This window comes from Carassius carassius, chromosome 14 (assembly GCF_963082965.1).
Source record: "Carassius carassius chromosome 14, fCarCar2.1, whole genome shotgun sequence".
In the NCBI taxonomy this organism is placed as follows: Eukaryota; Metazoa; Chordata; class Actinopteri; order Cypriniformes; family Cyprinidae; genus Carassius; species Carassius carassius.
The window spans coordinates 9,575,305-9,599,028 of record NC_081768.1 but is presented as its reverse complement, the minus strand read 5'-3'; the positions used below and the strand labels follow the sequence as shown (position 1 = coordinate 9,599,028).

The 23,724-nt window shown below is 36.6% G+C and overlaps 1 protein-coding gene across 3 annotated transcripts in view; it reads left to right on the top strand.

The window, feature by feature from the left end:
• Positions 1 to 23,724, top strand: part of macrod2 (mono-ADP ribosylhydrolase 2) — a 539,507-nt gene that overhangs the window by 513,264 nt on the left and 2,519 nt on the right. For all 3 annotated transcript variants that reach the window (XM_059565968.1, XM_059565967.1, XM_059565966.1), the window contains 8 exons: positions 309 to 344; positions 1,103 to 1,147; positions 2,924 to 2,989; positions 6,224 to 6,319; positions 8,195 to 8,269; positions 15,032 to 15,100; positions 22,835 to 22,891; positions 23,438 to 23,512. In XM_059565968.1, coding sequence (XP_059421951.1) covers positions 309 to 344; positions 1,103 to 1,147; positions 2,924 to 2,989; positions 6,224 to 6,319; positions 8,195 to 8,269; positions 15,032 to 15,100; positions 22,835 to 22,891; positions 23,438 to 23,512 — 519 coding nt within the window. The remainder of the gene's footprint in view (positions 1 to 308; positions 345 to 1,102; positions 1,148 to 2,923; positions 2,990 to 6,223; positions 6,320 to 8,194; positions 8,270 to 15,031; positions 15,101 to 22,834; positions 22,892 to 23,437; positions 23,513 to 23,724) is intronic.

Here is a 23,724-nt window from a genome sequence, read left to right as displayed (position 1 = left end):
TTGTTTTGTGTTTTGGGGGTTTGTTTGTATCCTGTTTTGTTTTGATTTGCTTAAACTTTTTCAGTTATTTGGTTTGCTTTATTATTGTTTTGTTTTGCTTAGATCCTTTGTGGGTTTTTTTTTTGTTTTTTGTTTTTTAGTTTTTTTCATCTTTTTCATTTTGTTCAGTTAGCTTATTTGTGTTCATTTCTCAATTTTTTTGTTTGTTTTTGTTTCTGTTTTTTTGTTTGTTTTTGTAACAGAAGAATTTCAGTAGCATGTTTTTCTTAATACATCTGTGTTTCTCTATGACTATCTTTTGTTTTTAGATGAAAAGCAGGATGAAGAAATGATGAGCCAGCAAGGTAGGCGTTTTGTGTATGATCGTTCAAAGCTAAGAGAATTTTGTTTTTCCTGGCACTGACCTTCTCGTTCAAAGCCCTGAGACAGAGTCATTTCCGAGTATTTATATTTTACAAGCAAGAAGAGCAGGTCTGCAGATTTACAGTGCTTCTCTCTTCTGAAAGACACATCATTAAAATGTTCCTATGTCTTTTTATCCTAGTATTTAGCTTGTGTCATCATCTTGTCACCTCAATTTAGGAACAACAGCAATTTGTCTGTACTCAATGAATTATTTTATCTACTACAACTTAATGATTTGCTTGTTCTCCTTGGAACAAATTCAACTCCACAACTGGAACCAAGCAACGTTCTGGGTTTAAATGGTTGAAACTTCGCTAACTAAATTTAAAATGGGATTAAATAATCTGTATGATGTTAATATCAAATTTTAATATCAAAATCACACTGAAGTTTCTCATCCTCAGTAAGCCATTAAGAAAAAGACATGTTTGATAATCAAACATCAGCCAGAATCTTTCCTGTTCCTCTTCACAGAGGAATTTGTGCTTTCATTTCTGCCAGCAGCAGGAGTGATTAGATGGCAATCATCCTCTCTTCTTTAATATGGGATTAGCAACTGCAGACTGATGAAAGGACCAAAAAAAAAAAAATTTCTTGCTTGTCTTTTTTTTTCTTGAGGGGGGAGGGGGTGCTGGTGATTAAGTAAAAAGATAAAAATATTGTCATTAAGTATATTTCTCTATATACTATATTTCAGAGGAATCTACTGAGGACGTGGCAATGCAAAGCCAGGACCTAGAAGGTTTGTCATCATCTAAAAAGTTATATCATCTAAACACTTAACACACTCTTATTTCAAAATATTGTGAATGAATTTGCATTAGATAACAAAATAACAGATAATTTTAGAAGATACAGCATGCACATCTTTTCACAAAAGTTTCTAAGATTTTAAGTAATAAAACAAGAGATTCAGTATTCAATTATTATTATTATTATTATTATTATTCAAGTATTAAAGTATTTGGACACTATTTAAACAAACCATTTGTTTGCAGATGCTTCAATATTTGACATTCATACATATTTAATTATGACTTAATTATCTAAAAGTTTACCAATACTTATTCAGACCAATGCATATTTCCTGATTTCTCATAATATCCTGTAGCCAGAAACAGCAATCAGAAAACATGCAAAATATATACATTACCCAATCACATGGAGTCTACATGCTAGTGAGCAAAAAAAAATCTCACTGGGTCTCTCCACAGTCTTTATACTTCACGTCACACGCTGTACCCATTCGCTGAAAGATCTGGATTGGCTCTGTTGTCCTTGAACTTGTCTCATTACGGACAGAGAGAGTGGCTGTCAGATACAGTTATTACCATGACGCTCTTGTGCGTGTGTGTGTGTATGTTTTGGGGGTGCATCTGTTTAATGAGACGCCTCGCTCCAGTCCACACGAACATACACTGACAGACATCAGAACATGTGCATCGATAGACACACACCACTGCACACACTGAAATGATCGCTTGTACACTCACAAGCGCAAGGCCTGACTCCCTCTGGGTATTCATGTAGAGCAATAGAAACTTTACATTTAAACCCGAGGAAAAAACCAGCCACAGTCTGTCTCTGCTCGGCTAACGTTGAGCTTGCACTAAATGTCACTTTGACTGCAGAGCTCTGAATCGCATTTGCACACTCATAAGCCGCTGTTTTGTTTTGGGTTGAGAGTATCGACTTGGTACCGAAGTATCAGTGCTCTTTGACATCCTTATCTCCAACTTTTGATTTACTTTTCACCTACCACCTCTGACGGCTGTAGCTATGAGCATTATTAATGGTAGTCTCGCCAAGCAGAGGAGGCAAAGCAAATGTTCTGCTTGGACCAAACCCAAGAGCCAGAGATACTTGCAATTATGTTCCCTGGAGAAAAGCAAAACAGAGAGGTTTTTAAGAGCAGGTGAGGCGGAGCTGGAGATTGTGCAGAGACAGAGGCTAAATCTGAATTTACCTGAGTGCCGAGCACCTGCGACGCATGAATCACGAGTGCAAACTGGCTCATAAAGATGTATCTGCATTGTTTTTCAAGTTTGTTTGTTCATTCATGTGTTTTTCTATACACACGTATAATTTGTATGTGTGTGTGTATGTGTGTATGTATATATATATATATATATATATATATATATAGATAGATAGATAGATATATAATTGAATATGTATTATTTTTTTCACATATTTTCAATATGTATGACCATATATCTGCAAACAGTATCAAATCCTACTTAGAAAGAGTTCTTTTTATGAATTTTACCTCCATATACAGGCTGTTTTACACACAACCACAGGAGTCAAATTCATACCCTGGCTGAATACATCTCATTTCAGAGGGAAAACAAACCAAGCTTGGGAAAAATAAACAATTTATTTTCAAAACGAATGACATCCATATTGTTGTCTCTGCCTTGGCGTCTGTCATTCTAGGGTGCATCTGGGTCTTTAGGGTGTCCAGATATTTTTTGAGATGAGTGTAATTGTTTTTCTGTCTGTTTGTTTTCCAAAGGCAAGAGCCCTGACGCCGAATCCAAGGATGAGGAAGCCAAACCACCAGAAAAAGGAGAAATTACAGGTAAAAACTGCTCCCATACTTTGCTCTAGTTTTTGGTTGTAAATGTAAACTGTAACTTCGACTCAAGATATTTAGAAAATGAAGTACAAAAATACAGTAAAATCAGTAATATTTTTTAAATATTTTGATATTTTAATATATATATATTTAATGTAACGTATTCCTGTGATGGCAAATTTTTAGCTGTCATTTTTTCAGTCACATGGTCCTTCTGAAATCATTCTAATATGCTGATTTGGTGGATATCAATATTTGTAACTGTAAACAGCCAGGCTTCTGTATGGTAAAATAAACTGAAAATGACAAATAGTCCATTCATGCAGGAATATATTGTGATACTCCATGATTCTGCTGTTCTTGAAGAATGTGAAACAACTTTGGCTGAACACATAATTTTTTTTACCCACAACGAAGACTGCACAATATATGAATATAAAAACAAAAATTCAATGTTATGCCATAAAAAAAGTAATAATGTGTGTTTAAAGTGAATTTTTCAGTGTATTTAAAAACTGAAAATTACATATCCAGAATTTACGTTTCACAATATGTGCAACATTTCAATAAGTGTGATATATTGCAGAGCCCTACCCACAATCTTTGTTACCACCTGTGGTTTAAAAGTGAGGTAAATACCATTTTAATATTCAAATAAAACCTGCGCCACTGACAGTAAGAGATTAAACAGCCTTGACATCATGAAACCAGCTTTCCCACACCAAAGAAATACATTCACTTTTTAAAATGAGCAATAAAGTGAGCAATCTGGGCTCCTCTTGCAATGCAGCAAGATCTGGAGTCCTCGGGCGGCTGGTTATTAGGGCGGCTGTAACGAGTGTGTGTTTGTGGGGGGGTGGGGGGGGGGGTGATATAATTCTTACTTTCCTGCAGAATGCTACATGATTCTCGGTATCTGTAAGTGAAGGACAGAGGCCTCCAGGGCTCCATATTTCCCAGGTGGTGCGATATGAGCTTCGCACAAACAGCCAAACTACCCCACACACTTCCCACTCCCCCATTGATTATATGAACGCATGTCAGTATCCCTCTGAACTGCGACTTCAAACGCTTTCCTCGCGGATGGAGTCAGGGTGGACACGTGTGTGCATTAAATCCTGTTTTGTGTTTTTCATCTGATGGAGTGTGTATGTGTGTGTGGGCGGCAGCGAGGGCGAGGGCAAAATTGATGTCTTTTGCGGCCTTATATCCCACTCCAGAACAGACACAGGTGTTAGCTGGAACCTCACAGATGGATACTCTGACTCTACATCTCTTTAAAAGAGAGAGAGAGAGAGAGGGGGATGAGATAGGGAGGGAGAGAGACCCAGACACAAATTAAAGGCATTAGGTTGAAACAGCTGCTCCAGTTTACCCTAAAGTGGCGGCTTAATACGGCTCGGTCTTAAGCAATGGGTCGCCTATTTCCTCTCCATTAAAACCATCATTTAGAACTCATCAAGTCAATTTGAGTGCTGGTTCACCAATATTCCCTCTCACAATATATACAGTTAATAAATCTTATTGCACACTCCTTTCATTTATAGCAGCGGTTCTCAATTCCAGTCCTCGCATCCCCCTGCTCTGCACATTTTGTATGTCTCTCTCATCGGTTCAGACGCTTGTTCTATTCGAACGTAAGTGCCCTGCGAAGTAGACATCACAGGATATTCTGCCATGATTCCAGTTTGAAACTAACAAATATGTTCCATTCAAAGTGCACTGAAGTGTGCGAGACGTGAATTTAAATTGTATTTATTTACAGAGGTATATGATGTCACACTTGTCCCTGTGTGAAGACGTTGTGCAGCGCAAATCTGTGAATAAATGTTCTGAAGTGAATTAAACTTCAATAGATTTCCCTTGCTCAGGGAGTAGGGAGCAATGAACACTGGGTAGGGACCATGTCAGTGGGAACACAGTTCATGCACTGAGCTCAATTCTAATGAGCTGATTATCTGAATCAGGTGTATTAACAGAGAGACATGCAAAATATGCAGAGCAGGGGGTCATGAGGACTGAAATTGAGAACCGCTGGTTTATAGCCATTTTTAGTGAGTATAGTGATTTGCTGGAGCAAACATCAAATTTGTTGTACATTTGATTATAAAACGCAAGAAGTCCATGGGGCCTAGAACTGTAATACTTTTTCTTTTTCTTATTTGAATGTTTATTTTTTATTTTTATTTTATTTATTTTTTTGTGACAAGTTGGCTGTTCAAATTAAAAAATATTTATAATATTATATTGTTGGAATTTATTTATGGAATGAGGACCATAGCAGTTGTACATTTACTTGCTTTTACCGTCAGTATCATTTAATTTTATGTATTTATTTATTTGTTAATTTTTTTATCTATATGGCAAATTAGATTTTTTAAGATTTTTAAGTTTTACAACAACAAAAAAACATGTACTTTGGTTTCCTCAAAAAATATTAAGCAGCACAATTGTTTTCAACAGTCCTAATAATTTGGAATGTTTTTCAGCAGAAAACAACCATATTAAAATTATTTCTAATGTGTGTTTTTTTTTACCTTAAACCACATAAACACATTTCATTACACCAAATAATGTTCTTTTTTTAGCAACATCATATGAACCCTTTAATCCTCATTGCTTAAGTAACCCATACACAGACAGAGATCATAGACTCACATTCTCATATTCATACCCAGAGTGCACCTGAAAGGACATGACTAATCAGAAGCTTAAGCTGTGATCAGTGCCATACATACAAACCCACAACTCACACACACAGAAGAACATCTGCTCCATCCAGATGAGTATCAGAGAAAGGGTCTCCATCTCCCAGATGCTGCAAGTTTTTCCAGCCGTCCCTGATCAATTAAACGCCTACAGCTATCCCTTCAATGAGAGAGAGAGAGAGAGAGTAAAGGACAGAAAATTAGCATTCAGTTTCCACATTTACTTGGTTTCTCACTGTAAAAATGTCAATCAAATTTCTTAAACTTGTATGACGGAAGCATGCTAATAGCAGAAATCTAGGAAATATATTTAATAAAACATGATTATTCTGCTTCTGACAGTATGTGTTCAACTAGAAGTAGGACATACTGAGTTTGTTAGTATTAACCCATGATACATAGAGAACTCAATCTGTGATATTGTTCAAAGCATAAGATATTTATTTTGTTATGGAACGTTTTCTTTTTAACTGATACTGGCATTTTCTCCCAGACGCATGTTATTTACGTGTGTCTCTTTGGGTTTTAGTGGAGGCGAGTCCAACAACAAAGAAGAAAGTTGAACAGGAGATCGAAAAAGAGACTTGGAAGAAAGAAGGCAAGGGAGAAGACCCACAAGTTGCAGGTGAGATTTACACATCATTCACACTGTTTTTTTTTTTTTCACAGGATGTTGAAGAAACTTGTCTATACACACAGATCACAGAAAATAAGAGCGTAGGTTTACAGGATAAAAAAATAAACACATATAACAAAATGTTAAATGTGATGTGTATATTTTATTAAGCTTAATAGCAGGAGATCATTTAAGCCTTTTATTAATAGCTCCTTTTCCTTTAACCATTCCTTTAACACTGACCTAAAAGTTGACCATCAAAATATCTATTTAAAATAATTGGCATGACTGGTATAATCTGATAGTTGTGAATCTTAATACTGGCTTTGTATCTATAACACTTCTACCACATTGCCTAAGGTTTTTATATTGCGGATCTGATTATTCCTCTCTCTGATAAGGCCAGTAATTATGTATAGATAGTTAGAAAGTAAAGTTTATCTAAATTCGCTGAAAGTTTAATTAGATGTGAAAAGTTTTCTGGCACATGTGACTTGATAATTATAACAACACTGATCAAAGGAGAGCTGAGGAGCTGTTATAGGAAATTAATTCATAATGACAAAAGTCTGTCACTGAATGTCTAATGGACTAAGTGAGATTTGTTCACTTTATGAGGATTTGTGTTTATGAGAATGGCCTAAAATGCATTTTCACTCTTAAGCCATTAAAAATGAACATCATTAGACACAAAATATAAAATCTTGTGGCATTTGAAAACAAATGATTAACCATTTCTCAGCTTTTTTTTTTTTCATGTTCTTTAACCAGCTGGTTTTTAGTGGATGTATATTTTCCGGTTAGTCTGAAAATAAGAAATTATCCAATACTTTGTATCTCAGTTTTGAATAGTATATGTGTTTGATGTGATATATTGCTATCTATCGTAACTGCATTCATAATGGCATTGAGCAGCTCTCTAAAGTCATTATAGGTTTCTTGCAGGAATTGACAGCTTGGAAGCCTCTATTCCTGTCATCAAGATGTGAAAGGCATTTTTTTCCCTCTCAAAAAAAGCATTTTGTTTTTTGATTGTGTATCGATTGATTGTTTTCTATGCTTGATGAAATGGAACATTTTTGAAAAGCCTCTGGAAATTGGAAGGATCTCCAGAGTCCGTCGTGATGGCTGGTTAGCAGCTTGGATGCCAAGGAAATTTCTAATCTCTCAATTTGTCATGAAAATCCTCTTAGTAAAGCCATTACAGGTTTTCAAATCTGCCATTGTGTGTTTAACCATTTTATAAGATTCATTTTTACAAAAATCGCCAAACATACAAAGCGCTGACGTCTTAATACGAGCCTGCTATCTGTGAGCGCACAGACTTTTTAAACGCAAACGACTTAAAAACTGAAAACATAAACAGCGTTGTGTTTTCTCACAGGCATATGCTGTCAAAAAGCTGTCAGCCGTTTGAGGCAGTATGAGAGGGCAGAAGAAACAGCTGTCGTGTTTTTAATCTTGTACGTTTCATACAGGAGATCTAGTAGTCTACTGCACTTCTCCTGCATTTGGAAGATCGTAAATACATTGTGTGTGTGTGTGTGTGTGCGGCACCTTAGGCAACAGATGAGCATCATCAAGGCCCGCTCTCTCCTTTTGCCATTTCCTTGATTGATTATACTCAGCTCAGATGGGGCTGTCCTCCCCTCACTCTCGAGGGCAGGGCTTCAAATTTGTCTCAGAGCCCCATTATTAAAAATGATAACTGTAATCTTACCGGCTGCCGGATCTGAATGAGGAAATAAAGGGATGGTAATTCTAAACTGGATGAATTATGAATGGATCTTTTTGAGAAGTGAGCAAATCGTAAAAGGACAATGTTATTGGATTAGTATTGTTTTTTTTATCCATTAATATGTTAATCTGTCTCATTCTGTCAAGGGGAAGAGAAAGGGGGTAGCCTGGAAAAGAAGATGCAGACAGGCCAGCCTGATGAAGCTGGAAAACAGGTGGAAGGTAAGACTAGTATGATTACTTAATCAAAGAAAAAGAGAGATGTACATGGCACATTCCACGTATGCTTTGGTGTCCAATTTCTTTCGTTAAAAGGACGCTCAAAAATCTGCCATAGTTTATACTTATTTAGTTCTTCTGTGTGAAGATATTTCTGAAGAATGTTGGTTTTGGTTGTCTCAGTTTGTTCTGATTCTTCATGTTATTCCAGACAGACTGGATGATGGTGAGATCAGATCTCCATGTGGAGCACTGGCTCTTATCAGACTCCTTGTGCAAACAAAAATCTCACTGGATTATTATAATTAATGGCAAAAATAATGTTTGGAAATGTAAACAGATATTTACTACTGACACACTACAGCAAAACATAGAAATAACTGACTTAAAACCATTTTTTGTTGGTGAAAATACTGGTGGCCTAAGACATTTGCACAGTGCTGTATGTATACTCAAAGTTTATTAGTAAACTGTAAACCTTTATTTATTCTATATTTGGCCCAAACTATGGCAAGACAGCTTGATTTAAACTGAATTTGCAAATCTGTTACCCATTCGAAGGTATTTTCTTTTTTTTTACTTACAATTATATTATTAAATATATTTTAATTAATTAATACATTTTTATTTTTATTATATATATTATAGTATGTTTTTAATTTGTATTTTATTTGTTTATTATTAATTTATTTTATTATATATAACATTAATAATATATTTTAATATACATTATGATGCGACCCTCTCTTCATGTTATTATTATTATTATTCAATTCTTGTATTTTTATTTTACATTTATTTCTTAAAAAAAAAAAACCTTGGTATTTTATATTTTTGTATATGGTGGGCAAAAAAATGCATGGACGATAAAACCGGTCTTCTGAAGGTTTAGCGTTTGTCTCACTGACCATTTGAAAAAGAAAAAACAATGCATCCCTATTTATACCCTATTCATGGGGTGCCACATAAGGTCTTCATATAAAGCAAGGTCTCACATAACCAGACACAAAAAAATAATAATATAGATACACAGAGGCATGTCTGGAACGTGTTCGCACATTCATTCAATTATGCCCACTATTTGTGTACACAAAACTTGATTAAAGTGTTATGTACACAGATAATGGATAACGATTCCCATTTAGACACAAGCAACAGACTTACACACACACACACACACACACAAACAAATGTGGCAGTACCAGATGTTAAACACGGAGAAGGTGAGATCGATACAACATATTTAATAGGGTAAAGCCAAGCTCAACACCTCACCATACGGTGCTTTTAACAAAAACACGCTCACGTTCACACACAAACAGCCTTCCATAACACCTCAGCCGAGTGTTTCTGAACACTGTTGGCACGTGGTCATTAGGGCACTGCTGCCAATTTTAAGCAGGTGTGCCGGCTTGTGTAACTTATAAAGTCTAATGGTTCTGCATGTGTTCGCATGGGATTGGCTTCTGAATAAAAGCATCGCTAAATGACTGACTTCCATAGAAGCAAGTAACACAAATAAGGAGCCCGCAGCTCGAGAGGCTTGTTTCGAAAGTCTGCATCAATATTAAAAACATCAAATTGTTTGCTCAGTAAAGTGCCTAGACTTGTTTACTTTTTGAAATAAATGTGCTCGAAGTGAATCTCACGTTCGACTTGTTCACAAGCTTTTCCCCTCGACCGGCCCTGTACGGTTGACTCGATAAGATTCATAAATTAAACAAAGTTCTCTTAGCCTGAAGGTACCTATGAATAAGTCGCTTTTTCGGCCATGGTGTATTGCGGTTCCTGCGGTGGGAGTCGATATCGCCTCTTCGCCTGCATGCAGGTGAGATTTACTGCGACGGCTGCTGAGCCTCAGTGGTTTTGAAACCAATCAGACTTTCTTTCCTCATCTCTCACTGTTTGACTGATGAATGTGGGCTTTTTCACTCTGTCGCACCAACTGAGGTTCAGCCTGTTTCTGCATGTCATTTTTTTATTACATATTTCAAACTGCAAGACTTATTTTGCCTGATTAAATCTGATGTTGCAGTGGTAAAGTAAATTGACTACTACTTCAAATAATGGTTGGAGAACAGTTGGATCTTTAGATCGGTGTAAGATATCTTTAGAAAAGTGTTGTTTTTGGAAAGCTTAAGGTTCTCTTGTGCTGTGTCAGCTGTGGTTTGGTGAATAAGAGTTTGTGTGTGTGTGTGTCTAACAGTAATGTTAGAAATGCACTCTAAGTACACAAACATGACATGCTGATGTATCTATTGCTTGATAAAGAGGATGCAAGCTGTGACTTTGCTGCATGTTAAACAAAAATGTTTTTCAAATTTGATATAATATTGGTCATCAATAATGCCCTGTTTGTAGGGGCTTGAAAAAATGACTAAAATTGTAGTATTGTTGTTGTTATTAAATAAAAAGTAACTTAATGCATACAAAATAAAAATATTTATTTTGTAATATTCCACTGTAAAATAAATATATTAAATATATTTATAGAAATATTTTATAATTAGTAATGTTATTAATAGTATTATTATTTTACATTTAAATCTGTACAACTACAATGTTATTTATGGATTTATTTTGATTTTGATTGAAAACCACAGGGAGCCTTTTAAGTTTCTCTTTTGTTTATAAACACTATTTCCCTTTGATCTGCATCATCAAAAGTGCTATATATATGTAACGTTGCTTTGACTTGACATTATCAAATTGCAAAATCATTATAGTCATTGCAATTGATAAACCATATTGTGATTTCAGTTATATTGATTAATTGTTCATCCCTATAACATAATACAGTAAATATGCCTTTCAATAAGAGACATTAAGTCTAATTTGTACACAAATCTCTTTGTTGATTATAATGAGAGCATTCTAGAGCATCTATTTTATAGTTACATCCAAGATATTTTTGAGTGTTAAGTGATGTTTCTTAAGCACTAATTTTAGCGTCACCATTAAACAAAACTGAGATATAATTTGTTCCACATACTGTAGTACAACTAATGCTGTAATCAGCACTTTAAGTGCACTTTATAGTGATTGTTCAGGCCTAATATATTTTGTATTTTGTTTCTGCTTATAACTGGAATTCCTCTTTATTTTTGGTAGTTCACACTTGATAGTTATCTTCACATGTCTGTTACATTAAACTGGGTGTGTTATTATTTATGGAGCTAACATTTGAAGCAGTTTCAAGTTTTGCATGTTACTTTTTTATTGTGCTAGAGCAGAAATCGGGCTTCTGTAGCTAGAAACATTTGCTTGCATACTTACATGGCATAAAGTTTGTTTCAGGTCTTAGAATTATTAAAGCCACTGTTGTGCGAGGAAAAACTTGTGAGAAGAAAAGGGAGGCAGAACACACACTTTCACTCCCATTGTCTTTTGTTCTCAAGCACAGTGGGCAATCAGAGTTTCTCAGCGAGAAGAAGATGGCTCAGAGTTTTCATTTTGGACATTTTTTTTTATTTGTTCTTTTACTCTCTCCAGTCCTTTTGTTTTCTGTCTGATGTCATGGTGAGGCTAAAATGGAGTAGTTTGCCAGCTTAACTCTTGGATAGCAGTCAAAATTCATCATTTCTTGTCTTCCATCCGCTGTAGTGAGATCACACGGCACCCATTCTTATAGCCATTCTTTTGCCCCTCCAATAAGAGTTTAGATTCACTCAGGAAATCGTCAAAAGAAATCATTGTTTATTTAAGGGCTATGCTCACTTATTTATTTGTTTACTTCTTGAAGCTATACCCACAGGAATCTCCATGTAACGTTGCCTGGTTTCGGATCTCCTGGGTTTTTGTTTCTTGTGTATTAACTATTGATTGTGGCCAAGATTTCAAGACTGCGATAGTGACGGCATTCTAGTCGCTCGCAGCCTCCTGGAGAATGTGGCCCTGAGGCAGAAACCCAACAGTATCTGCTGTGGCCATCTGTTGCTTGTGTTGAAGCCCTGCACATTTCTAGCTTCTCAGTTCAGCAAAGCCCACCCAACAACAAAGGGAGCTACATTTGCCAACAGTCATCATTAGACACCATTTTGTCTTTTTTCTTTTTCTTTTTTTTTTTTTGATCATTCACATAATTGAACACACGTTGAGGAGTAGCTAGGCTATATTTATTTTTATAGCATGACAAAGCTGTTTTTTTTTTCTTCTTAAAGTGTAGCTTTTCCACTAATGACCTGATTTTTCCACTGAAAGGCATGCAAATTAATTTTTTATTTATTTTATTTCATTTTTTACATTTATTTATTTAATATAAACTTGAATTTATATTTTCATTTATGGCTGTCACACTAATTTAGATAGTTCCTTTATTCAACAACCCCTCATTGTTTTTGTGCCAGTTGTAACTAAATATATCTAAAAAGATTGTTCCCTAATGTAGCTTTAATGCATTTATTTATTTAAGAGATGCTTTTATGCAAAGCGACCTATTGTGGAGCATTGCAAGCAGTTTCTCGTAAAAGTCAATACTATTTGCAGTTTACAAAGCCAGATTTCAAGTATAAGTTTAGCACATGAGCTAGAGCACAAGTGCAATTCATAAAAGTAGAGAAGGAGAAAATAATAATAATTGAATATATATAATTTATTTTAGTTATTATAGTGCTTATGGAAGTTTTATTATAGTGCCAATTATAGCATGAGTATGTAGAAAATAAGTTGTTTGTAACATGGAAAGTTATAGTTTACTATTTTCCCAATTGTCATGTTTCTGTTGCGTGAAATGGCAAAATTTGACCACTCAAGGTGTCTGTTTTTAGTAGATTTACTTGAGCGAGGTCACAATTCCTCTCTGCATTGTGACTCTCCTCTCGATGGACTCTGTTGGGTAGCTCCTCTGATCCGCCATCCATAGAGGCTTTACATGGTGGAGAGCCAGGTGGAGGCAACAGCCTTTTTAATTGGCTGTTTAAATGCGACTTTCTCTGTTCTGTTTGTGTGCCAGGGGAGATTGTGGATGTAAAAGCAAAGCTCAGAGAGCTTCTGTCAGCCTGTGGCTAGGGCTTATCACAGCACAATTAGCTATTGCCCTGGGCTCGTATATTGCTGCGGTCCTTGAAATAGGCATTAGCCAAATTTTCTGCATAAATGCAAATATTCTTGCACTGCGTCTACATCCTGCCCAAAAACTCTCCTAGCACTTTGCTTTGGAGCAGGACAGATTAAATAACACAAAGACAAGAACAACATGCACAATACTTTAGAGGGATAGTTCACCCAAAAATGAAAATTCTGTGATTAATTACTCACACTCATGTCGTTCCAAACCCATAAGGCCTTTGTTCTCTTCGGAACACAAATTAAGATACTTTTGATGAAATCCAAGAGCTTTCTGACCCTGCATTGACAGCAAAGCAACTGACAATTTCAAGGCCCAGAAAGGTAGTAAGGATGCTGTTAAATAGGTAATGTGATGTCAGTGGTTCAGCTATTTGACTTTTTTAACAATATCCTCTCTACCTTTCTGGGCCATGAACATGATGTCCGCAGCTGTCTATGGAGTGTCAGAAAGCTCTAGGATTTCATGAAAAAAATCTTAATTTGTGTTTTGAAGATGAACAATAGGGGTCTGAAACAACATGAGGGTGAGAAATTGATGACATAATTTTGGGGTGAACTGTCCCTTTTATGTGTTTTGTACATCTACAGTAGGTTGGCTTAATTTTTAGAAGTTTTATAACTTTTGTTGTTGTTGTATCATAAATATTTTCCCCACTGTATGTAGATAGATAGATAGATAGATAGATAGATAGATAGATGGATGGATGGATGGATAGATGGATGGATGGATGGATGGATGGATGGATGGATGGATGGATGGATAGATAGATAGATAGATAGATAGATAGATAGATAGATAGATAGATAGATAGATAGATAGTGTAAAAATAAGTATCAACATTTAACAAAGAAAACGAAATTCAATTGTTGATGCTAAAGTCATTTGTTGTCCATGTTAAACTTTTGTTAGAAGACACGCTTGATGGAAACCAAGCCATATAACAGCTTTCAGGCAGAGGTACCACCATTGTATGAATTCACACATAAATATGACCCTCACAAACCCTTTTCAGCCACCACAACCATCTGCTGATGGACCCTGGACTTCAAACACACCTGATACGACTGTCATTTCCTCCCCGGAAGGGAACCCAGAATGCATTGTGTGTGCTCTCCATTATGTAGTCACCTATGGCCCAAAACCCTGTTAGCATCAAAGCAGGGAGAATGCAGGAGAAGAGGAGTCCTGCTCAAATAAGCTGGAAGGAGCACAGCTCTCACACTGTGGCTTTGAAGATCTTCTTTTGATCAGCGAGCTCGTCCCTCCCACAGCCCTCCAGACGGGAGGGGGGGGGGGGATAGGGGAGTGTGCGAGGAATATGGAGGCAGGGTAAATCACAACCAATGTGAAGAGTGCTGAGGCACAGGATGCAGAGCTTATATTTGATAATGGCAGTTTTGTTTTGCTCATGCCTATTCATTTTGTCCCTCGCACACATCTCTCTGCTTGCAAAGGCGCAAAGAATCCATTATAAGGCAAATAGAGTTTAGGTGTTTTAATGCATATTAAACAAAAGAAAAAAGAGAGAGAAGAAAAACAATGGACAGTTTGGCAGGAACAGCAAACTATGTGACATACTTTAAAACTAGAGCTGTGTATAGTGTTGCTTCTTTGGAAGCTGTTTTAACCTCTTTTCTGTTTTAATGGCCATCATGTTCAGAATATTCTCTCTTTTTCTCCTCTCTCTGTGTTAATAGATTCAACAAAGAGTGCAGACACCGGGGCGGACAACGGTCAGGAGCCTGAGGTTCCCATGGAGGTTCTGGGTATGTGCTAAATCAGTTTTCCCAAATGTTTTTTGTGTAATATACCTCAAGGTAACATTATTAAGGCTCAATACATCATTTTTATAATAAGAGAAGAATAGTACACTAATGTGGTACACGCTAGCAGCAAAAACATATTTGATGTAAAATTACGCATTTAATGTACACTGCCTTTTAAAGGTTTGAAATTAGAAGGGTGTTGTTGTTGTTTTTTAAGAAATAAATGCTGTTATTCAGCAAGAATGTGTTAAAGTTATCAAAAGTGACACTAAAGACTTACATTCCCTAGTAAAAAGTTCTATATTTAAAATACATTTATTTCACAGTTCAACTCTATTAACATGTTTTTCTGGCATATCGCTCAAGACTTACGGATATAAAAAAATGATAATTCAACTTTATTTGGAGTACTACTTTCTTAATATTAAGTCTTAAATGTGTTTAAATGTCACTATTGATAGGGATTGTATGATCTTTGTATAATATCAGTCTTTAAATGCAGCAGTTCCACTTTAGTCACAATCAAATATACTTCAGTTCATCTTTAGTTGGACTTCAGCACTACTTACACACAATTAAAGTGCACTAAGTACAAAATTATTTAATAAAATTTAGCAGACTTTAAGAATTAGTAAACCAGTTTAGTATACTTTAAGTATAATTGTATAATTTGTATAATAAATTGTATAATTTTACTTTTAATTCTTTAAAGATCCCTGAAAAATGTATAAGTTATTCCACAAAAATATTAAGCAGCTGTTTTCAACATTGATAACAGTAAAATATGTTTCTTGCGCATTATTAGAATGATTTCTGAAGGACTGGAGTAATGGCTGCTGAAATTCAGCTTGGTCATCACAAATTAAATTACCTGTTAAAATATGTTCGAAAAGATCACATGAATTACTGTTTTGAAAATGTATTTTGGATCCAACAAATGCAGCCTTGGTGAAAATAAGATACTTTTGAATGGTAGCGTATGGAGAAATATAAATAGCATTGGTGTTTGTGACCACAAGGCACTGTATGAAAGCATGTTTCTTTTGAGAGACTGAAAATTCCTGTTTATTGTAGGTGTTTGAGTGTTTGAATGTGAAGAAATTTGCTTTCTACAGTATATTCTCACTTCTCTTTCCAGCAAGGTCTAAAGCTGCACATGAACAACAAGGTTTTGCATCCTATTCTCTGCTGCTGTAACTTATAATTATCTCATGCCGAATATCTCATGGTGAATATAATCTCATGCCAAAGCACTCAGGTTCAAAAGCAGACTCCACATTATGCTAAGTCACTCATTAAGTTTTTTGCAGCAGGCCCTGCCACATTCGACAGCTGCGTTTAGAGGCTCTTGAGGGCATTGCAAAGGGGATGCCCTCTTTTCTCACTTCCTTCATATTTATTGTTGTTTTTCTCTATTTTGTTTCATGTGTTTTTGGAGTTGTAATTTGAAGCAGAGAAGAGAAAGTTATCCCTGCACTCTGATTTCTTACATACTTTATTTAAAATGATAGTCCACCAAAATACAGATGTTCAATATGTGAGCAAATCATTCTTTTGAGTCAATGATTCGGATGTTTCCATTCACAAAACAAGTCTGAATGATTCATTTATGAATCAGACTAATTCGGTCTTCAACTCACTGACTTACATAGTTTGTTTAAATGTGAATAACAAATTACATTTTGGTATGGTCCAACAAAAATACAATATAGCTTCAGAAGACTTAAAATGCAGCACAAAGGTTGTATGAATAACTTTTATGTAACTTAATGGTGCTTTCACAAACTCTTTAAAGCTTGAAAGCTCCAGCACCCATTAATTTGTGTGGAAAATAGCAAGCAGTGCATTATATAAAATTTCCATTTGACAGAATTTGTATTTTTATGAGTGAACCATTGCTGTTAAGTTGTGAAAACGTACTTTTGACTCGTGTTACATGAGGAGTTAACCATATTAATTCTACATTGACAAGTACAGAATTAAAAAAGGCTACTGTTCCCCTCCCTTCGCTGCTAATTTGCTTTACTGATCTGCCACAAACCTCCCTGCTCGATTTTCCACAGCACTTTCAATGTGACCCTTAAACCAAGCGACCCCATGTTCTCTTTTCACATCTTTTTAAAGGTTTTGTTTTTCCAAGCATGGCCTTCTTGGCCCAGAGAGAACTGGAAGCCTTTCAGACCTAGAGAGGACCTCTTCCTCGTACAATGGCAGCTCGTCAAAGCACATCTTGTAACTTTAGGCAAATGCGGCCGGTAATACAATGCCACTTGGCTCTGTAGAAACCCTTCCTCGCATTTCTCACTCTTCGCTTTGAGAGGACGGAATACAGATGAGAGGAACCACTTGGCTTTTCACAGAGGAACGTGCATGAGAAGGATCTGTGGTATTTACACGGAAGCCCTCCCCACCGGGTTTGTTTCGACTCAATACCTTTTAATTGGCTCTAATTGTTTGAAGCTTCACCATCACACAGCGACGCAACGAAGAAAAAAGCCCCGCACACAATCAAGTGCCTCCCAGAATGCTTTTCTCTTTCTCTTCCTCTCCTCAATGTTGTTCCAAAGAAAATATGTCTGCCCTCACCCCGCAACCTTTGAATATTTACATATGAAAATGAAGTTTGCTCTCCACATTTAGCACTTCATTAGCTCTCATGGTCTGGCTCTTTGAAAAGGTTGCCTGCTGTTGTTGCGCATGAATAGGTTTGGAATTACATTGATGTATGTTTTAATGATGAGCTGAACTCTGCTGTTACGTCGCACAAAATGATATGAAAGCTGCACTTTGGTCTAAAATGAGGCTGTTCACTTGCAAAATACAGTTATTTACGTGTTAGATGATGAACGCACAGCTTGAAGACCTAAAGTGAGATAACAGATGCTGCTTACACAGCTCACTTTTTCCAGATGTGAAGAGTTTGGTTCATTATAATGTCTCCATAAACCAAACATACCATCCATGGACTCCTCCAAGTGAAGGACGGATAGATAATGTCTTCGACTTGTAAGATATTGAGTGGTTTTACTCTACAAACATCTTGTGAACATGCGGACAGCTGTAAACTTGTTCTCTTGTTCTCCTTTCAGTCGAGTTCTTTTCCATTAACCTCCTCAGCGACATGGCAAGGTGCTTTTGTGAGTCACTGGTTCGATTACATCGGGCCTGTGCCCCAGTTAGGCCAGGTTATTGGTTTGGCTGTTTGTGTTCGGCTTTGAGCTGCCAGCACACTGTGAGCGTCAAATGAACTCGAGAACCTAAACAATCCAGGTGCAGGGAAAAAGGTTATAAATGAAATGACCAAAGAAGCCTTGGCTGTGAAAAAGAGCTCGAACTCTGTTGAAGCAGCTCAGATGAGTGGCCTTCCTAAAATAATCTAATATAAAGTCCAGATGCATTTGACAGTTGACAAATTCACTAGACATTTATGTGCCTGCAAATATAACTTATAAAGTATTTTTACAATACACTACCACTCAAAAGTTTGGGGTTAGTACAATTTTTTGGAAGTCTTTCATGCTCACCAAGGTTGCATTTGTTTGATCAAAAATTCAGTAAGAACTGTAATATTGCGAAATACTATCACAATTTAAAAATAACTGTTTTCTATTTGAATCTATTTTAGCATGTAATTGATTGCAAATCAGATTTTTCAGAAGTCATTACTTCAGTGTTGCAGCCATTTTATTTTATATTTGACATCCATGGTTTTTTACCTTCCCTTTTAAAATAACTTTTATCCCAGTTATATGAGTTTAGTTAATTTATTTATTTTACTTTTTGTGTAATTTCTAGCATTTTATTTTTATTTTTTTTTATAGTTACAGTTATATGACTTTTGTATTTTTTCAGTTTATTTTAATTATATTTCCTTTATTTAAAATTATATATATATTAGTGGTGGGCATAGATTATTTTTTTTAATCTAGATGAATCTCACTGTAATCTTGGAATTAATCTAGATTAATCTAGATTAAAATGTCTCACTTGAATTTGCCGAAGGCATTCAGAATATGTGTGTTACCCAAATAAAGTAATGACTAAAAGTAACGTTAAGTCTTTGAGAACGGGTTTCTCAAGACAGGTGGTGCATTAGACCAGGGGCTCATCTCCTGTTTCCAAAATATGGCGTTATTTTATGGCGTTATTTCCCTGTCAAATGTTGAGAGCGCATTATTGTAGCGCGAAAGTGCATTAATATAATGCGCAAGCGCGAATCTCTCTCCTCGAGCACGGAATATAATGTGCGGAGCGCGAATCTCTCTGCTCTTTTGTTACAAGAAAATTCTTTCTGCACTTAAAATGTGTTCAGTGCAATCGCGAATCTCTCCTCTTCGCTTAAAGTAAGCGTGTATGAACATGTTTTAAGTGAAAGCATACTCTCTGAGCGAGCCCAGAGAAAATTCTTACAAGAGCAACGTGTATCTGAGAGCACGCGCCCAGTTCCCACGCTCGAGCAGAGAGATTTGCGCTCGCGCATTATATTAATGTACTTTCGTGCTACAATAATGCGCTCTCAACATAGGTGAAAGTCATCATAGCTCGCGTAGTATAGACCCAGCTTTACCACTCAAATAAAATAAAAATTTGGGAATTTTAAAGACAATCTCAGTTCAGTTTTGAATATAGTGCATAAACCTGATGGTTACAGATGAAATTTTTTGAAGGCATTGGCCAAACCTTTCAATCAGCACCACTATACAAGTCTCTAGTTAGTAGACATATCGTATCCTGAGGATTACTTCACGATGACTACACGTCTGCTTTGGCCTTTGTCTGTAACATCATTGTTGGATTTGGAGGGGACGAGGAATGATGTTGATGCTCGCCTGACACGACCGGTCATTATTTGTGTGGCGCAGACGATTTATGCTGCCTAACAATAGACCCACAAGCCCCTCATGTTCTCTAGAGCGAATGGTTGGTGGAGGATCTAATTTTCTGCTTGTCTGAATATGAATATGACTTACGTCTGCCCCCAACCCCCCACCACACTTCCCTCCCTTTCTCTATCTTCCTCGCTCACTTGTTTCGTCTTCCCTGCTTTGTGAGTTGCCCGGCACTAACTGTAAAGATACCACCCACATGATGAGACCATCAAACTTTCATTACGCCTAAGTGCAGTTAATTTCAAGGGAAGCATATGAAGCAAAGAAAATATGACAATTTATCGAAGCTAGAGCACTACGACTATCTTGAGCTCGCTCAGCCGCTGTGATGAAGATAATTGAGTTTCCAGTGGACTACTGTCAGGTAAATCAGGATAAATAACCAAAACACATAGTCTGAGCGAGACTTAGTCTAATGTTTAACACTCATAATATATTATTATCTGTGAGGACTTTAAATCATAATGGCACTATACTATAAACTTAACGTCAGATTACATCAGAAGCCTCAAATCAATCTATTGGCTTCTGGGCAGAGAAATTAAATTCAGTTGTTTTCTCTCCCATTTTTCAAGAAATCTCAACTCAAGCGCCCATCTATCCTCCATGTCACATTTTTAAAAAAAAATTCTACTTGACAGCTTCTGGCTACTTTATTTGTTTCACGGCACATCACACTCTCTTCCTGAAAGACCGACCTCATGCTGTTGTCGGCTGTAAAGCTAAATTAGAGAGCTGGCAAATTTCTGCAGCATCTCCTGACGTACAGAGCAGCAGTTGGAAGCGAGCACAGACACTGATTGAAATTCCAGCATCTCGTTTTTTTTCAAAGGCTGGTTTGTTGTGTTTTGATCAGCGCTGCTTATTAGGAGCCCAAAGTGGCAGGGCTCCCTCTCAGCTCTGACATTATTACATGGAAAGAGAGACAGACGGAGCATCAGGAGGAAGCCAAATCTCAATTGAGCTTGCAGGTTCACTCGAGCGGCAGCCTTAACTTCCTCATTTTGGTGCCTGTCCGTGGACTTTAACGCAGCTCTGATTTAATCCTGAATGCAATTTTTGTTTTACTTGGAAAAACAAGACCAAAGACCACAGAAAAGTGTTTTATGGTGTACATTTCTGCACTTTCTCCATAGATGTGTGTGATTCTTTGTTTGCTCCAGCTCCCCATTTGTGCTGGAATATGGATAATACACCAAGCGAGGGACAAAGAGGAGACTTGCTTCCAGAAGTGGGTGGTAATGGAAACAGCGTTGTTAAATCGTATCGCATTCGGTTTCAATTTCTCCCTCTATGGTGCCGCGAGACAAGAATGAAATGAAATCATGGCGGCGGCGGTTACCCTTGCTCTCCCTCACCTTTCCTCACCCAGGCACTCCGCTGCTGCTCTATTTCTCCAATAAAAAGAGCTATTTTTTCATGTTTGAAACACAAATCCATCACTTGCAGCTTTGCGTCATTAAATCAGTAGAAATTGAGGGCTGGCCACCAGGGAGAGCGAGAGTCTGGGTAGCTCTCGTTCTGAAAGGTTGCATTAAAGCCATCGTCTGTAGTTGTTGAAACGTTGCCACCGTAACCCAAAGAATTGTCTCTCCGGCTAAAAGGGAAGCTTCAGAGCTTGTGATGAAATAAGCATGAAAGCATGTAGCATCACAGTGAAAACAGACGCCATGTTGTTACACTGCCAGTGATGTGTATTGTACGTTTAAGATGTTCCAGTGTGTTTAGATGATGTTTGTAAGATTCTCATGAAGGTAAAAATAGTCTGCAGACAAATGCTGTGGTTTGAGTGCGGAGACAATCTGCAGCAGTGAATTGGGTGCACTTGCATCATCCGTGGATGTGCCGCGGGAAGGAGATTATTTCATGCTGTGGTTTGCTTTGGTATTTAGGCAGAGAGATAGAAGAGAGAAAGTTATAGATGAGTTTGAGAATGAGGCTTACACTGATATAGACTCAAGGCGGTTTCTAATTAATTTTCTATGCTTCCCCTTTCGTCTGCATTTGTTTTGTTCCTCTTCAAGGCGAGAGGCTTTTGGACCATGTTTTTCATGTTTAAATATTATGAATTGGTCTCATACCAAAGAACCACTAGCTATAAAGTAATTTCTTATTGAAGTTGATGACTAAATATACTACATTTAGGGAAGTGTGATGCAGTGGTTAAAAATACGGACTTGAAAAGTTTTGTTTGTCACTTTAATTGAGTTCTAATCAAGTTCTACAATATATTCAGGGGAATCACCAGTTTATGGAAGCTTATTTCTGCTAAGGAATGAAGGGAGGGGAGAACATTAAAAATGTTAGAGCAACTTTTTATCTCAGACTTTTTTTTTTCTTGCAATTCTGAGAATGAAGTCAGAATTGTGTAATATATGCTCAAAATTGTGAGAAATATAAATTCGGAGAAGAAAAGTCTGCATTGTGAGATATAAATTTGCAATTGCAAGAAAATTCTGAAAAGTCATAACTGTGGAAAATGAACGAGACAGAATTACCCTTTTTAGATAAAAAAATGCTAATATTTAGATTTTTTAAAGATTTATAAAATGTATGATGTATAAAATTGTAATTCTGAGACGAAAACAAATTCACAAAAAAAAATGTCATACCTATGCAAAATTTAGATTTTTTTAACATGAACTTTAAAAGGATGTTTCATATCCAACAAATAAATAAATACATAAATAAATCGTGTTGGAGATTAAAGAAAGTAGTTGCTGTTCTTCCTGAAGATGATAATGAGGAATCCAGTATGTGGAGCCAATATAATTGTAATAAAAATCAAAAAAAAAAAAAGGCACATAGAACTTAACACATTATTTGATGCCTTTTGTTTATTTAGATGCTGATCAAAGTGTTACAACAGCCAAGGAGAGCAACACCAGCAACAGCACTAAAGGTAAGGTCAAAGATTTTTTGGCCTTGTGATCATTTCATGGTTAAAATTCTAATTCAAGGCTTATTTTTTTTATACAGAAGAAAGCAGAGTGTTTGTGCATTTCCAGATGTAAATTAGTTTTTATTTCATTTATGGCGAGAACAAAATACAGCAACAGGATCAGACCAAGAAGAGACAGGGAAAATAGAAGTGAACAGGATTGTAAATGTTGCATTTACTCAAGTAAACTCAAATGCATGCATTATTATTTGTACAGAAGAAAGAAGAACGTGTTTGGATGTATTTTCAGATACATGCACAGGTGTATCTCGTCATCCTGAGCTCTGCAGTCTCATGTTCTTCTCTTGAAGCCTCTGTTGCCTCAGGCATAGCCTTTAGCATCCGCTGCATTTATTTCAGCTAAGAGAAGCCCAGTAGCCAATGAGATGTCACCCAGGGGCATCTAACTTTTAATTCCTCTGCTCAGCTGTGATCTTGAGTCATTCATTCCCTTCTCTCTGCCTTCTTCCCTTGTTTTCTCTGTCTCTCTCCTTAATATGGATCTAGATGATGTGAAAGCCCAGGATAAGAGCTCACAAGAGCCCGACGCAACTCCACCAGACACCAGACCAAATTCTGAAGGTAAAAGCTATAAATCAATGAGAGCTGTGAATGAAACAGAGAAACACACTTATGCAGTTCTCATCTTCAGTAAATATCCCCGTCTCTGTCATTGTCCTTCTCATTAAGCTAAAAGCTCCCAACTTTTTCTGCCTCGTATGCTTGCACCGCAATTCCTTCACTTCCTTTCTCTCTCATTCACTTTCTCTCTGCTGATCTGGAACTGTGGAGTG